A 14,096-nucleotide genomic window follows, 5' to 3' on the forward strand; every position below is an offset into this window, starting at 1 on the left:
GGAGAGGGGCGGGGCCTGCGGAGAGGGGCGGGGCTTAGAATGGGCGGGGCCTGCGGAGAGGGGCGGGGCATAGAATGGGCGGGGCTTAGAGAGGGCGGGGCCGGGGCAGGACACGACCCCTGAGACATGGGCGGGGCCTGCGAGAGGGGCGGGGCTTAGAATGGGCGGGGCCTGCGGAGAGGGGCGGGGCTTTGAGAGGGCGGTGCTTAGAGAGGGCGTGGTCTGCGAGAGGGACGGTGCTTAGAATGGGCGGGGCCTGCGGAGAGGGGCGGGGCATTGAATGGGCGGGGCTTAGAGAGGGCGGGGCCGGGGCAGGACACGACCCCTGAGACATGGGCGGGGCCTGCGAGAGGGGCGGGGCTTAGAATGGGCGGGGCCTGCGGAGAGGGGCGGGCCTTGTAATGGGCGGGGCTTAGAGAGGGCGTGGCCTGCGGAGAGGGGCGGGGCTTAGAGAGGGCGGGGCCTGCGAGAGGGGCGGGGCTTTGTAATGGGCGGGGCTTGGAGAGGGGCGGGGCCGGGGCAGGACACGCCCCCTGAGCCATGGGCGGGGCCTGCGGAGAGGGGCGGGGCTTAGAATGGGACGGGCTTAGAGAGGGCGGGGCTTAGAATGGGCGGGGCCTGTGCAAAGGGGCGGGGCTTGGAGAGGGCGGGGCTTAGAGGGGGCGTGGACTGCGGAGAGGGGCGGAGCTTAGAATGGGCGGGGCCTGCGGAGAGGGGCGGGGCTTAGAATGGGCGGGGCCTGCGGAGAGGGGCGGGGCTTGGAGAGGGCGGGGCTTATAATGGGTGGGGCGTACAGGGGCAGGGCTTAGAGGGAGGGACTTAAAGAGGGGCGAGGCCTGTGGAGAGGGGCGGGGCTTAGAGAGGGCGGGGCCTGAGGAGAGGGGCGGGGCTTAGAGAGGGCGGGGCTTAGAGTGGGGGAGGAGCCGAAGGAGGCGGGGCTTAGAGGGGGCGGGGCTTAGAGGGGAGGGACAGGGGCCTAAGGGGCGGGGCTTAGAGTGGGAGGGGCTTAGAAAGGACGGAGCTTAGAGGGGAGGGGCTAAGGGGTGGGGGAGGGGCTTAGAGGGGAGGGGCTAAAGGGCTGGGGAGGGGTTAAAGGAGTGGGGGAGGGGCTAAAAAGGTGGGGGAGGGATTAAAGGGGTGGGGGAGGGGTGACCCCCCTATAGCCCCCCACCCACCAGTGCTCCCAGTTTGTGACCCCAGTGCCCCCTCCCAGTTCCCTCCCAGTCCCTCCCAGTATCCCCAGTTCCCCCCCAGTTCCCTCCCCGTTCCCTCCCAGTCCCCTCTCAGTTCCCTCCCAGTTCCCTCCCAGTACCTCCAGTATCCCCAGTCCCTCCCAGTATCCCCAGTTCCCTCCCAGTCCCTCCCAGTTCCCTCCAGTTTATCCCAGTACCTCCCAGTTCCCCCCCAGTCCCTCCCAGTTCCCTCCAGTTTATCCCAGTCCCTCCCAGTCCCTCCCAGTACCTCCCAGTTCCCCCCCAGTCCCTCCCAGTTCCCTCCAGTTTATCCCAGTCCCTCCCAGTACCTCCCAGTCTCTCCCAGTTCCCTCCAGTTTATCCCAGTCCCTCCCAGTCCCTCCCAGTACCTCCCAGTTCCCCCCCAGTCCCTCCCAGTTCCCTCCAGTTTATCTCAGTCCCTCCCAGTTCCCCCCCAGTCCCTCCCAGTTCCCTCCAGTTTATCCCAGTCCCTCCCAGTACCTCCCAGTCTCTCCCAGTTCCCCGCACGTGTCGCTCCCGCGCCGCCGCGGCCGCTCTGGCCCCGCCCCCTCGCGCTGATTGGCTGCGGGGCCGGAGGGGGCGGGGCCAAGGGCGGAACCGCCGGGAGGGGGCGGGGCCGGGGCTGCAGCGCCCCCTGGCGGCCGGGAGGACCCACCCCGGCCAGTGCGGCCCAGTCTGGACCAGTTTGGCCCAGTTTGGCCCAGTTTGGACTAGTCTGCACCAGTACAGGCACCAGTATGGGCCAGTTCAGACCAGTTCAGACCAGTACAGACCAGTTTGTACAGCCCAAACTGGGAGCCCAAACTGGGAGCACTGGGAGCACTGGGAGCACTGGGAGCCCAAACTGGGAGCTCAAACTGGGAGCACTGGGAGCTCAAACTGGGAGCACTGGGAGCTCAAACTGGGAACTCAAACTGGGAGCCCAAACTGGGAGCACTGGGAGCTCAAACTGGGAGCACTGGGAGCCCAAACTGGGAGCACTGGGAGCCCAAACTGGTGTTACTGGTCTGAACTGGGATCCCTTACTGGTGGTACTGGTGTAACTGGGAGCCCAAACTGGTCTGAACTGGTTTTTATTGGTTTTTACTGGGAGGAGCCCCCGGACCCCCCCGGAGGGGGGAGGGGGGGCTGGGGGGGGCTCGGGAATTCGGGGAAAATTCGGGAATTTTTGGGGATTTTTGGGGAATTTGGGGAAATTTGGGGAAATTTGGGGAAATTTGGGGAAATTTGGGGAAATTTGGGGATTTTTGGGGATTTTTCTGGGATTGTTGGGGAATTTTTGGGATTTGGGGAATATTTGGTGGATTTTGGGGATTTTTTGATAATTTTGGGGATTTTTTTGGTAATTTTGGGGACGTTTTGGGAAATTTGGGAAAATTTGGAAAATTTTTGGGATTTTTGGAGAATTTTTGGGGATATGGGGGATTTTTTTGGGATTTTTGGGGACTTTTTTGGTAATTTTGTGGGGTTTTTTTGAAATTTGGGAAAATTTGGGATTTTTTTGGGATTTTTGGAGAATTTTGGGGGATTTGGAGGATATTTTTTTTTATTTTTGGCGATTTTTTGATTTTTGGGGATTTTTTTTTTTAATTTGGGAAAAATTTGGATTTTTTGGGATTTTTTTTTTATTTTTGGGGATTTAGGAGATTTTTGGGGGGATTTTTGGGGATTTTTGGGGGGATTTTGGGGAGTTTTTGGGAAAATTGGGAATTTTTGGGGATTTCTGGAGAATTTTTGGAGATTTGGGGGATTTTTGGGGATGTTTTGGGGATATTTCGGGGATATTTTAGGGATATTTTGGGGATATTTTGGGGATATTTTGGGGTTATTTCAGGGACATTTTGGGAATATTTTAAGGATATTTTGTGGATATTTTGTGGATATTTCAGGGATATTTCGGGTGTATTTCGGGTGTGTTTCGGGTACATTTTGGGTGTATTTTGGGGATATTTTGGGCATATTTCGAGGATATTTTGGGGATATTTCGGGGATATTTTAGGGATATTTCGGGGATATTTTGAGGATATTTCGGGGCTATTTCAGGGATATTTTAGGAATATTTCGGAGATATTTCAGGGATATTTTGGGGATATTTTAGGGATATTTTGGGGATATTTTAGGGATATTTTGGGGATATTTTGGGGATATTTTGAGGATATTTCGGGAATATTCCAGGGATATTTTAGGGATATTTCGGGTGTATTTCAGGGATATTTCAGGGATATTTCGGGGATATTTTGGGGATATTTTGGGGATATTTTAGGAATATTTCGGGGATATTTCAGGGATATTTCAGGGATATTTCGGGGATATTTTAGGGATATTTCGGGTGTATTTCAGGGATATTTAAGGGATATTTTGGGGATATTTTGGGGATATTTTGGGGATATTTTAGGGATATTTCGGGGATATTTTAGGGATATTTCGGGTGTATTTCAGGGATATTTCAGGGATATTTTAGGGATATTTTGGGGATATTTTAGGGATATTTTAGGAATATTTCGGGGATATTTTAGGGATATTTTAGGGATATTTCAGGGATATTTTGGGGATATTTCGGGTGTATTTCGGGTGTGTTCCGGCTGTGTTCCGGCTGTGTTCCGGCTGTGTTCCGGCTGTGTTCCGGGTGTATTTTGGGCCCATTTCGGGGGGTTTCGGGTCCGTCCCCCCTCACACGTACTCGTTCCTCCCGTATTTCTCCCCCCGCGGGGGGGGCGGGGCCCGGGCGGGGCTGGGGGGGGAGGGGCGGATCAGGGGGGGGAGGGGCGGCCGAGAGCCCCGCCCCCCAGCTCAGGGGGAGGGGCCGGGGGAGGGGGAGGGGCTTAATGGGGGAGGGGCTTGATGAGGGGGAGGGGCTTAATGGGGGAGGGGCTTAATGAGGGGGAGGGGCTTAATGGGGAGGGGCTTGATGAGGGGGAGGGGCTTAATGGGGGAGGGGCTTAATGAGGGGAGGGGCTTAATGAGGGGAGGGGCTTAATGAGGGGAGGGGCTTGAGGAGGGGGAGGGGCTTACGGTGGGGAGGGGCTGGAGGAGGGGGAGGGGTTCAAAGGGGGAGGGGCTTGATGAGGGGACGGGCTTGATGAGGGGGAGGGGCTTAATGAGGGGAGGGGCTTAATGAGGGGGAGGGACTTAATGAGGGGAGGAGCTTAATGAGGGGAGGGGCTTAAATAGGGGGAGGGGCTTGAGGAGGGTGGGGCTTATGGTGGGGGAGGGGCTTAAAGGGGGAGGAGCTTAATGAGGGGGAGGGGCTCAAAGAGGGGGAGGGGCTTACGGTGGGGGAGGGGCTTAAAGAGGAGGGGCTAAATGAGGGGAGGGGCTTAAGGAGGGGGAGGGGCTTAATGAGGGGGAGGGGCTTAATGAGGGGAGGGGCTTAATGAGGGGGACGGGCTTAATGAGGGGGAGGGGCTTGATGAGGGGTGGGGATTAATGAGAGGGAGGGGCTTGAGGAGGGGGAGGGGCGATAGGGAGGGGCTTAAAGGGGGAGGGGCTTAAGGTGGGGGAGGGGTTTCAATAGGGGAGGGGCTTGTGGAGGGGGAGGGGCTTGGGGAGGGGGTCAATGAGGGGAGGGGCTTAACGGGGGAGGGGTTTAATGAGGGGAGGGGCTTAAGGAGGGGGAGGGGCTTGGGGTGGGGTCCCCATGGTGGGGGAGGGGCATAAGGGAGGGAGGGGCTTAAAGAGGGGGAGGGGCTTGAGAAGGGGGAGGGGCTTAAGGGGGGCTTAAGGAGGGGGAGGGGCTTGAGGTGGGGAGGGGCTTAAGGAGGGGGAGGGGCTTTGGGGGAGGGGTCCGGGGTGGGGGAGGGGCGCGGTCCTCACCCGGCTCGCGCCATCCAGAGCAGCGCCCCTCCCCCCAGGGCCTGCAGCGCCCCTCCCCCCCCCGCCTGCAGCACGGCCGGGCCCGGCTCGAACCTGGGGGGAGGGGAGGGGGCGTCACCCCAAAAAAATCCCAAAAAAATCCATCCAGGGACCCCCAAATTACCCCAAAATCACCCCAAAAATCACCCCAAAAATCCACCCAGGGACCCCCAAATTACCCCAAAATCCCCCCCAAAAAAATACCCGAAAAAATCCATCCAGGAGACCCCCAAATTACCCCAAAATCCCCCCAAAAATCATCCCAAAAAACCACCCAGGGGACCCCCAAATTACCCCAAAATCCCCCCGAAAAAAAACCCCGAAAAAATCCACCCAGGGACCCCCAAATTACTCCAAAATCCCCCCGAAAAAAAACCCCGAAATAATCCACCCAGGGACCCCCAAATTACCCCAAAATCACCCCAAAAATCACCCCAAAAAACCCACCCAGGGACCCCCAAATTACCCCAAAATCCCCCCCAAAAAAACCCTAAAAAATCCATCCATGGACCCCCAAATTACCCCAAAATCACCCCAAAAATCACCGCAAAAAACCCACCCTGCGGACCCCCAAATTACCCCAAAATCCCCCCAAAAAAACCCAAAAAAATCCACCCAGGGACCCCCAAATTACCCCAAAATCCCCCCAAAAATCCCCCCAAAAATACCCCCAAAAAATCCAGCCAGGGGACCCCCAAATTACCCCAAAATCACCCAAAAAACCCCAAAAAAATCCACCCAGGGGACCCCCAAATTACCCCAAAATCACCCAAAAAACCCCAAAAAAATCCACCCAGGTGACCCCCAAATTACCCCAAAATCCCCCCCCAAAAAAAACCCGAAAAAATCTATCCAGGAGACCCCCAAATTACCCCAAAATCCCCCCAAAAATCCCCCAAAAATCCCCCCAAAAAATCCACCCAGGGGACCCCCAAATTACCCCAAAATCACCCCAAAAAAAATCCCAAAAAAATCCATCCAGGGACCCCCAAATTACCCCAAAATCACCCCAAAAAAAATCCCAAAAAAATCCATCCAGGGACCCCCAAATTACCCCAAATCCCCCCAAAATTCCCCCAAAAAACCCAAAAAAATCCAGCCAGGGGACCCCCAAATTACCCCAAAATCACCCCAAAAAATCACCCCAAAAATCACCCAAAAAAATCCATCCAGGGACCCCCAAATTACATCAAAATCTCCACAAAAATACCCCCCAAAAAAACACCAAAAAAACACCGAGGGGACCCCAAAATCACCCCAAAAAATCCAGCCAGGGGACCCCCCCAAATTACCCCAAACCCCCAAAATCCCCCTAAAAACCCCCAAATCCCCAAGAATTTACCCCAATCCAACCCAGGGAACCCCAGAGCGCCCCAAACCCCCAAAATCACCCCAAAATCACCCCAAAATCACCCCAAAATCACCCCAAAATCATCCCAAAATCACCCCAAAATCACCCCAAAATCATCCCAAAATCACCCCAAAATCATCCCAAAATCACCCCAAAATCACCCCAAAATCACCCCAAAATCACCCCAAAATCATCCCAAAATCACCCCAAAATCACCCCAAAATCACCCCAAAATCATCCCAAAATCACCCCAAAATCACCCCAAAATCACCCCAAAATCATCCCAAAATCACCCCAAAATCATCCCAAAATCACCTGGGACCCCCAAATCCCCCCAGAATCCCCCCCAAAATTTTCCACAAATTCCCAAAAATCCACCCCAGACCCCCCAAAATCACCCCCAAAACCCTCCCAAATCACCCCAAAATCCCATCCCGGAGCCTCAAAACCCCCAAAATCCCCCAAAATTCCCCAAAATTCCCCAAAATTCCCCAAAATTCCCCCAAATTCCCCAAAATTCCCCCAAATTCCCCCAAATTCCCCCAAATCCGCGGGGCCCACCTGACCCCCACCGTGGTGGGGTCGAAGAATTCCTGGGAGGAGCCGACCCCGAACCAGAGCGCGGCGCCCACGGCGGCCAGGCCTGCCAAAATGGGCCAAAATCGGGCAAAATCGGGCAAAATCGGCCAAAAATTGCCAAAATGGGCCGAAATCGGGCAAAATCGGCCAAAATTGGGCAAAATCGGGCAAAACCGGCCCAAAATCGGTGAAAATCGGCCAAAATTGGGCAAAGGTGGCCAAAATTTGCCAAAATCAGCCCAAAATAAGCCCGAAAGCCTTCCCCAGCCCTTCCCCCCAAATCCCCTCCCCCACCCCAAATCCCCTCCCCCACCCCCAAATCCCCCCAAATCCCCTCCCCCACCCCAAATCCCCTCCCCCACCCCCAAATCCCCCCAAATCCCCTCCCCCACCCCAAATCCCCTCCCCCACCCCCAAATCCCCCCAAATCCCCCAAATCCCCTCCCCCACCCCCAAATCCCCGCAAATCCCCCCAAATCCCCCCAAATCCCCCAAATCCCCTCCCCCACCCCCAAATCCCCCCCAAATCCCCTCCCCCACCCCCAAATCCCCCCAAATCCCCAAAATCCCCCCAAATCCCCTCCCCCACCCCAAATCCCCCCAAATCCCCCAAATCCCCCCAAATCCTCTCCCCCACCCCCAAATCCCCTCCCCCACCCCCCAAATCCCCCCCAAATCCCCTCCCCCACCCCAAATCCCCCCAAATCCCCAAAATCCCCCCAAATCTCCCCCCAAATCCCCCCAAATCCCCCCAAATCCCCAAATCTCCCCCCAAATCCCCCCAAATCCCCTCCCCCACCCCCAAATCCCCCCAAATCCCCAAATCTCCCCCCAAATCCCCCCAAATCCCCTCCCCCACCCCCAAATCCCCCCAAATCCCCAAATCTCCCCCCAAATCCCCCCAAATCCCCTCCCCCACCCCCAAATCCCCCCAAATCCCCCCAAATCCCCTCCCCCACCCCCAAATCCCCCCAAATCCCCCCCAAATCCCCTCCCCCACCCCCAAATCCCCCCAAATCTCCCCAAATCCCCCCAAATCTCCCCCCAAATCCCCCCAAATCCCCTCCCCCACCCCCAAATCCCCCCAAATCCCCAAAATCCCCCCAAATCTCCCCCCAAATCCCCCCAAATCCCCTCCCCCACCCCCCAAATCCCCTCCCCCACCGCCAAATCCCCTCCCCCAAATCCCCCCAAATCCCCCCCAAATCCCCCCAAATCCCCTCCCCCACCCCCCAAATCCCCTCCCCCAAATCCCCCCAAATCCCCCCCAAATCCCCCCAAATCCCCTCCCCCACCCCCCAAATCCCCGCAAATCCCCCCAAATCCCCCCAAATCCCCTCCCCCACCCCCCAAATCCCCTCCCCCACCCCCAAATCCCCGCAAATCCCCCCAAATCCCCTCCCCCACCCCCCAAATCCCCTCCCCCACCCCCAAATCCCCCCAAATCCCCCCAAATCCCCTCCCCCACCCCCAAATCCCCCCAAATCCCCCCAAATCCCCCAAATCCCCTCCCCCACCCCCAATCCCCTCCCCCACCTGCCAGCAGCAGCAGCCCCCCCCCCGCGGCCCGGGGTCCCCTCCGGGCTCCGGCGCAGCCCCCCAGGGACCCCCCGAGGGCGCCCAGGGCCGCCCCCAGCACGGCCAGGGCGCGCCCGCCCTGCAGGTACCCTGGGGGGGAGAAAAGGGGGTGAGAGAGCCCGAAATCACCCGAAATTACCCCAAAAATCACCCCCAAAACAGCCCCAAAATAGCCCCAAAATAGCCCAAAAAACTGCCCCAAAATATCCCCAAAATATCCCAAAATATCCTGAAATTACCCCAAAAATCACCCCCAAACCAGCCCCAAAACATCCTAAAAATAGCCCAAAAACCTGCCCCAAAATAAGCCAAAAATATCCCAAAATATCCTGAAATTACCCCAAAAATCACCCCCAAAACAGCCCCAAAATATCCCCAAAATAGCCCAAAAACCTGCCCCAAAATAAGCCAAAAATATCCCCAAAATAATCCCAAAATATCCCAAAAATAACCCCAAAAATCACCCCCAAAACAGCCCCAAAATATCCCCAAAAATATCAGAAAAACCTGCCCCAAAATATCCCCAAAATAACCCAAAATAAACCCAAAATAACTCCAAAAAATCACCCCCAAAATATCCCCGAATCACCCCAAAAATCACCCCAAAAATCACCTGAAATCACCCCAAATCCTCCAAAAATATCAAAAAATAACCCAAAATATCCCAAAATAACCCCAAAAATCAACACCAAAATAGCCCCAAAATATCCCACAAAGCCGCCCCAAAATCCCCCAAAAAAGTCCCAAAAAATGCCTCCAAAATCCTCCAAAATTCCCCCAAAACTCACAAAAAATGTCCCCAAAAATTCCCCCAAATCCCCCAAAATATTCCCAAAATCCCCCTAAAAGTCCACCAAAAGTGCCCCCAAAAATGTCCCCAAAATCCTCCAAAATCCCCCCAAAAATCCCCCAAAAATCCCCCAAAAAACTCACAAAAAATGCCCCCCAAATCCTCCAAAATGTCCCCAAAAATGTCCCCAAAATCCCCCAAAATCTCCCCAAAAAGTCGCAAAAAATGTCCCCAAAAAATGCCCCAAAAATCCCCCAAAATGTTCCCAAAATCCCCCAAAGTGTCCCCAAAAATCCCCCAAAAATGTCCCCAAAAAGTCACAAAAAATATCCCCAAAAAATGCCCCCAAAATCCCCCAAAATGTCCCCAAAGATGTCCCCAAAAATGTCCCCCAAATCCCCCCAAAACTCCCAAAAAATGTCCCCAAAATCCCCCAAAATGTCCCCAAAAGTCCCCCAAAAATGTCCCCAAAATCCTCCAAAGTGTCCCAAAAAATGTCCCCAAAATCCCCCAAAATGTCCCCCAAAAATGTCCCAAAATCCTCCAAAGTGTCCCAAAAAATGTCCCCGAAATCCCAAAATGTCCCCAAAAAATGTCCCCAAAAAATGTCCCCAAAAAATGTCCCCAAAAAATGTCCCCAAAATGTCCCCCAAACCCTCCCAAAACTCCCAAAAAATGTCCCCAAAAATGTCCCCAAAATGTCCCCAAGGTCACCCCAAGGTCACCCCAAGGTCATTCAAGGTCTCCAGTGTCCCCAAATGTCCCCAAGGTCACCCCAATGTCACCCCGATGTCCCCCAGTGTCCCCCCAATGTCCCCAATGTCCCCAAGGTCACCTCAAGGTCACCCCAAGGTCTCCAAGGTCCCTAAGGTCACCCCAAGGTCCCCCCAAGGTCCCCCCAAGGTCACCCCAAGGTCCCCAATGTCACCCCAATGTCCCCAAGGTCACCCCAAGGTCTCCAATGTCCCCAAGGTCCCCAATGTCCCCAATGTCCCCAATGTCCCCAATGTCCCCAAGGTCACCCCAATGTCCCCAAGGTCACCCCAAGGTCACCCCAAGGTCCCCAAGGTCCCTCTTGATGTCCCCAATGTCCCCAAGGTCCCCCAGATGTCCCCACCCCTGTGTCCCCCCAGTGTCCCCCACCAAGGTCACCCCAAGGTCACTCTGGTGTCCCCCAATGTCCCCAATGTCCCCTCGATGTCCCCACCCCTGTGCCACACCCCCAAGGTCACCCCAAGGTCACCCCGATGTCCCCCAATGTCCCCCCAGTGCCACCACCCCTGTGTCCCCCAATGCCACCTCGAGGTCACCCCAATGTCCCCCCAAGGTCACCCCAAGGTCCCAAATGTCCCCTCGATGTCCCCCCAATGTCACCCCACTGTCACCCCCAATGTCACCCCAATGCCACCCCCCCACTGTCCCCCTGTGCCACCCCAATGTCCCCCACCAAGGTCACCCCAAGGTCCCCAGTGTCCCCCAATGTCCCAAATGTCCCCAAGGTCACCCCAATGTCCCCCAATGTCCCTCAATGTCCCTCAGTGTCCCCCAATGTCCCAAATGTCCCCAATGTCCCCCACCAAGGTCACCCCAATGTCCCCAAGGTCACCCCAAGGTTCCCCAGTGTCCCCAATGTCCCCAATGTCCCCAGGGTCACCCCAAGGTCACCCCAATGTCCCCCCCCAATGTCCCCCGATGTCCCCACCCCTGTGCCACCCCCCAAGGTCACCTCAAGGTCACCCCAATGTCCCCAAGGTCACCCCAAGGTCACCCAGTGTCCCCCAGTGTCCCCCAATGCCACCACCCCTGTGCCCCCAAAATGTCCCCCACCAAGGTCACCTCAATGTCCCCTCGATGTCCCCAGTGTCCCCCAATGTCCCCAATGTCCCCAAGGTCACCTCAAGGTCACCCCAATGTCCCCAATGTCCCCCCAGTGTCCTCCAATGCCACCACCCCTGTGTCACCCCAAGGTCCCCCTGATGTCCCCAATGTCACCCCAATGTCACCAGCGGTGTCACCCCCCCAAGGTCACCCCGATGTCCCCCTCAATGTCCCCGGTGTCCCCCAATGCCACCACCCCTGTGTCACCTCAAGGTCACCCCCTAAGGTCACCCCGATGTCCCCAAGGTCACCCCAAGGTCACCCCGATGTCCCCCAGTGTCCCCCCATGTCCCCAGCCCTGTGTCACCCCCCAGGGTCACCCCGATGTCCCCAAACTCCCCCCGGTGCCACCCACCTGTCCCCAGTGTCCCCCCTGATGTCCCCCCCGTGTCCCCTCGATGTCCCCCCCGATGTCCCCCCTGTCCCCCCCCTCGCTGTCCCCTCCCCCCCCGTCCCTTCCTGTCCCCTCCCTGTTGTCCCCGATGTCCCCAATGTCCCCCTGTCCCTTCCCGTCCCCCCCGCCCTGTCCTGCTGCTGATGTCACCTTGTCCCCAACGTCCCCAAGACCCCCGAAATCCCCCCAATGTCCCCAACCCCCCCAATGTCCCCAATGTCCCCAGTGTCCCCACTGTCCCCACTGTCCCCAATGTCCCCAAGCCACCAATGTCCCCCCAATGTCCCCAGTGTCCCCAATGCCCCCTCCCTGTCCTTGATGTCCCCTTGTCCCCAATGTCCCCCATCCCCCCAATGTCCCCCCAATGTCCCCCCCATCCCCTCCTGTCTCCCTCTCCCTGATGTCCCCAGTCCCCCCACTGTCCCCAAATCCCCCCAATGTCCCCAGTGTCCCCGTACTGGGCAGGGTGACGAGGGACAGCAGTGGCATGCAGGACAGGACCCCAATGTCCCCACTGTCCCCAATCCCCCCAATCCCCCCAATGTCCCAAATCCCCCCAATGTCCCCAACCCCCCGTGTCCCCAATGTCCCCAATCCCCCCACTGTCCCCAATGTCCCCCCAATGTCCCCAATGTCCCACAGTGTCCCCAATGTCCCCCCAATGTCCCCAATGTCCCCAATCCCCCCAACCCCCCCACTGTCCCAATGTCCCCAGTGTCCCCAGTGTCCCCAATGTCCCCCATGTCCCCCCAATCCCCCCAATGTCCCCAATGTCCCCAACCCCCCGTGTCCCGTACCGGGCACGGTGACGAGGGACAGCAGTGGCACGCAGGACAGGACCCCAATGTCCCCAGTGTCCCCAATCCCCCCAATGTCCCAAATCCCCCCAGCCCCCCCAATGTCCCCAGTGTCCCCAATGTCCCCAATGTCCCCAACCCCCCCAGTGTCCCCAACCCCCCGTGTCCCGTACCGGGCAGGGTGACGAGGGACAGCAGTGGCACGCAGGACAGGACCCCGCTGGCGTCGGTGGCGCAGTCGGCCCAGAGGCCGCGGGTGACGATGACCGCGGTGACCGCGCTGCTCTGGCCGCCGCCCATGCCCCAGACCCCCGCGGCCACCGCGGCCACCAGCAGCGCCCACCCGGCCAGCGCCAGCGCCAGCGCCGCCAGCGGCCACCAGCGCCCGCCGCCCGGCGCCATGCCCGCTGCCCGCCGGGCACCGCTGGGCACCGCTGGGCACCGCTGGGCACCAGTGGGCACTGGTGGGTACTGGTCACCGGTGGGCACTGGTGGTCACTGGTCACTGGTGGGCACTGGTCACTGGTGGGCACCGGGCACCGCTGGGCACTGGTGGTCACTTGGAGCACTGGTGGTCACCGTTGGTCACTGGTCACTGGTGGTCACTGGTCACTGGTGGGTACTGGTCACTGGTGGGCACTTGGAGCGCTGGTGGGCACTGGGCACTGGTGGGCACTGGCGGTCACTTGGAGTGCTGGTGGTCACCGTTGGTCACTGGTCACTGGTGGGCACTGGTCACTGGTGGGTACTGGTAGTCACTTGGAGCACTGGTGGTCACTGGTGGGCACTTGGAGCGCTGGTGGGCACTGGGCACTGGTGGACACTGGTGGTCACTTGGAGCACTGGTGGTCACCGTTGGTCACTTGGAGTGCTGGTAGGCACTGGTGGGCACCGGCCACTGGTGGTCACTGGTCACTGGTGGGCACTGGTGGTCACTGGTCACTGGTGAGCACTGGTGGGCACTGGTCACTGGTGGGCACTGGGCACCGGTGGTCACTGGTGGTCACTTGGAGCGCTGGTGGTCACCGTTGGTCACTGGTCACTGGTCGGCACTGGTCACTGGTGGGCACCGGGCACCGGTGGTCACTGGTGGTCACTTGGAGCGCTGGTGGTCACTGTTGGTCACTGGTCACTGGTGGGTACTGGTCACTGGTGGGCAGTGGTGGGTACTGGTCACTGGTGGTCACTGCTGGTCACTGGTGGGCAGTGGTGGGTACTGGTCACTGGTGGTCACTGCTGGTCACTGGTGGGCAGTGGTGGGTACTGGTCACTGGTGGGCAGTGGTCACTGGTGGGCACCGGTGGTCACTGGTGGGCACTTGGTGGTCACTTGGAGCGCTGATGGTCACCGTTGGTCACTGGTCACCGTTGGTCACTGGTCACTGGTGGGCACTGGTGGTCACTGGTGGCAGTGGTCACCGTTGGTCACTGGTCACTGGTCACTGGTCACTGCTGGTGATGGTCACCGTTGGTCACTGGTCACTGGTCACTGGTCACTGGTCACTGGTGGTGCTGGTCACTGGTGGCCAGCACCAATCACTGCTCTCAGTCACTGGTGGCACTGGTTTAACTGGTGTCCATCCGGGATGTCACTGGTTTAACTGGTGTCACTGGTGTCTGGCACTGGTTTAACTGGTCTAACTGGTCTCTAACTAGTCTAACTA

At 57.9% G+C, this 14,096-nt stretch overlaps 1 protein-coding gene across 1 annotated transcript; it reads right to left on the reverse strand.

Annotated features, from left to right (window-relative positions):
* Window positions 1–2,271: 2,271 nt before the first annotated feature.
* On the reverse strand, window positions 2,272–12,896 carry LOC144247809 (claudin-7). Its single transcript, XM_085564108.1, has 5 exons — window positions 12,607–12,896; window positions 8,533–8,664; window positions 6,979–7,060; window positions 5,028–5,120; window positions 2,272–3,945 (listed from the first exon to the last, which is right to left on the reverse strand). Exons 1-5 carry the CDS (start codon window positions 12,833–12,835, stop codon window positions 3,885–3,887), a joined length of 597 nt encoding a protein of 198 aa, XP_085420234.1. The 5' UTR covers window positions 12,836–12,896; the 3' UTR covers window positions 2,272–3,884.
* Between the last annotated feature and the right edge of the window lie 1,200 nt (window positions 12,897–14,096).

This window comes from Lonchura striata, chromosome 32, assembly GCF_050655825.1.
Source record: "Lonchura striata isolate lonStrDom1 chromosome 32, ASM5065582v1, whole genome shotgun sequence".
Classification (NCBI taxonomy): Eukaryota; Metazoa; Chordata; class Aves; order Passeriformes; family Estrildidae; genus Lonchura; species Lonchura striata.

What these genes read in the sequence shown, in the direction of transcription:
- LOC144247809 (XM_085564108.1), bottom strand. Translation starts at nt 12,835, where the DNA reads ATGGCGCCGGGCGGCGGGCGCTGGTGGCCGCTGGCGGCGCTGGCGCTG. An exon ending in GTCCCTCGTCACCCTGCCCG is followed by an intron (nt 8,665 to 12,606) that starts GTACGGGACACG and finishes TCTCCCCCCCAG; the next exon opens with GGTACCTGCAGGGCGGGCGC. An exon ending in GGGGCTGCTGCTGCTGGCAG is followed by an intron (nt 7,061 to 8,532) that starts GTGGGGGAGGGG and finishes CCATTTTGGCAG; the next exon opens with GCCTGGCCGCCGTGGGCGCC.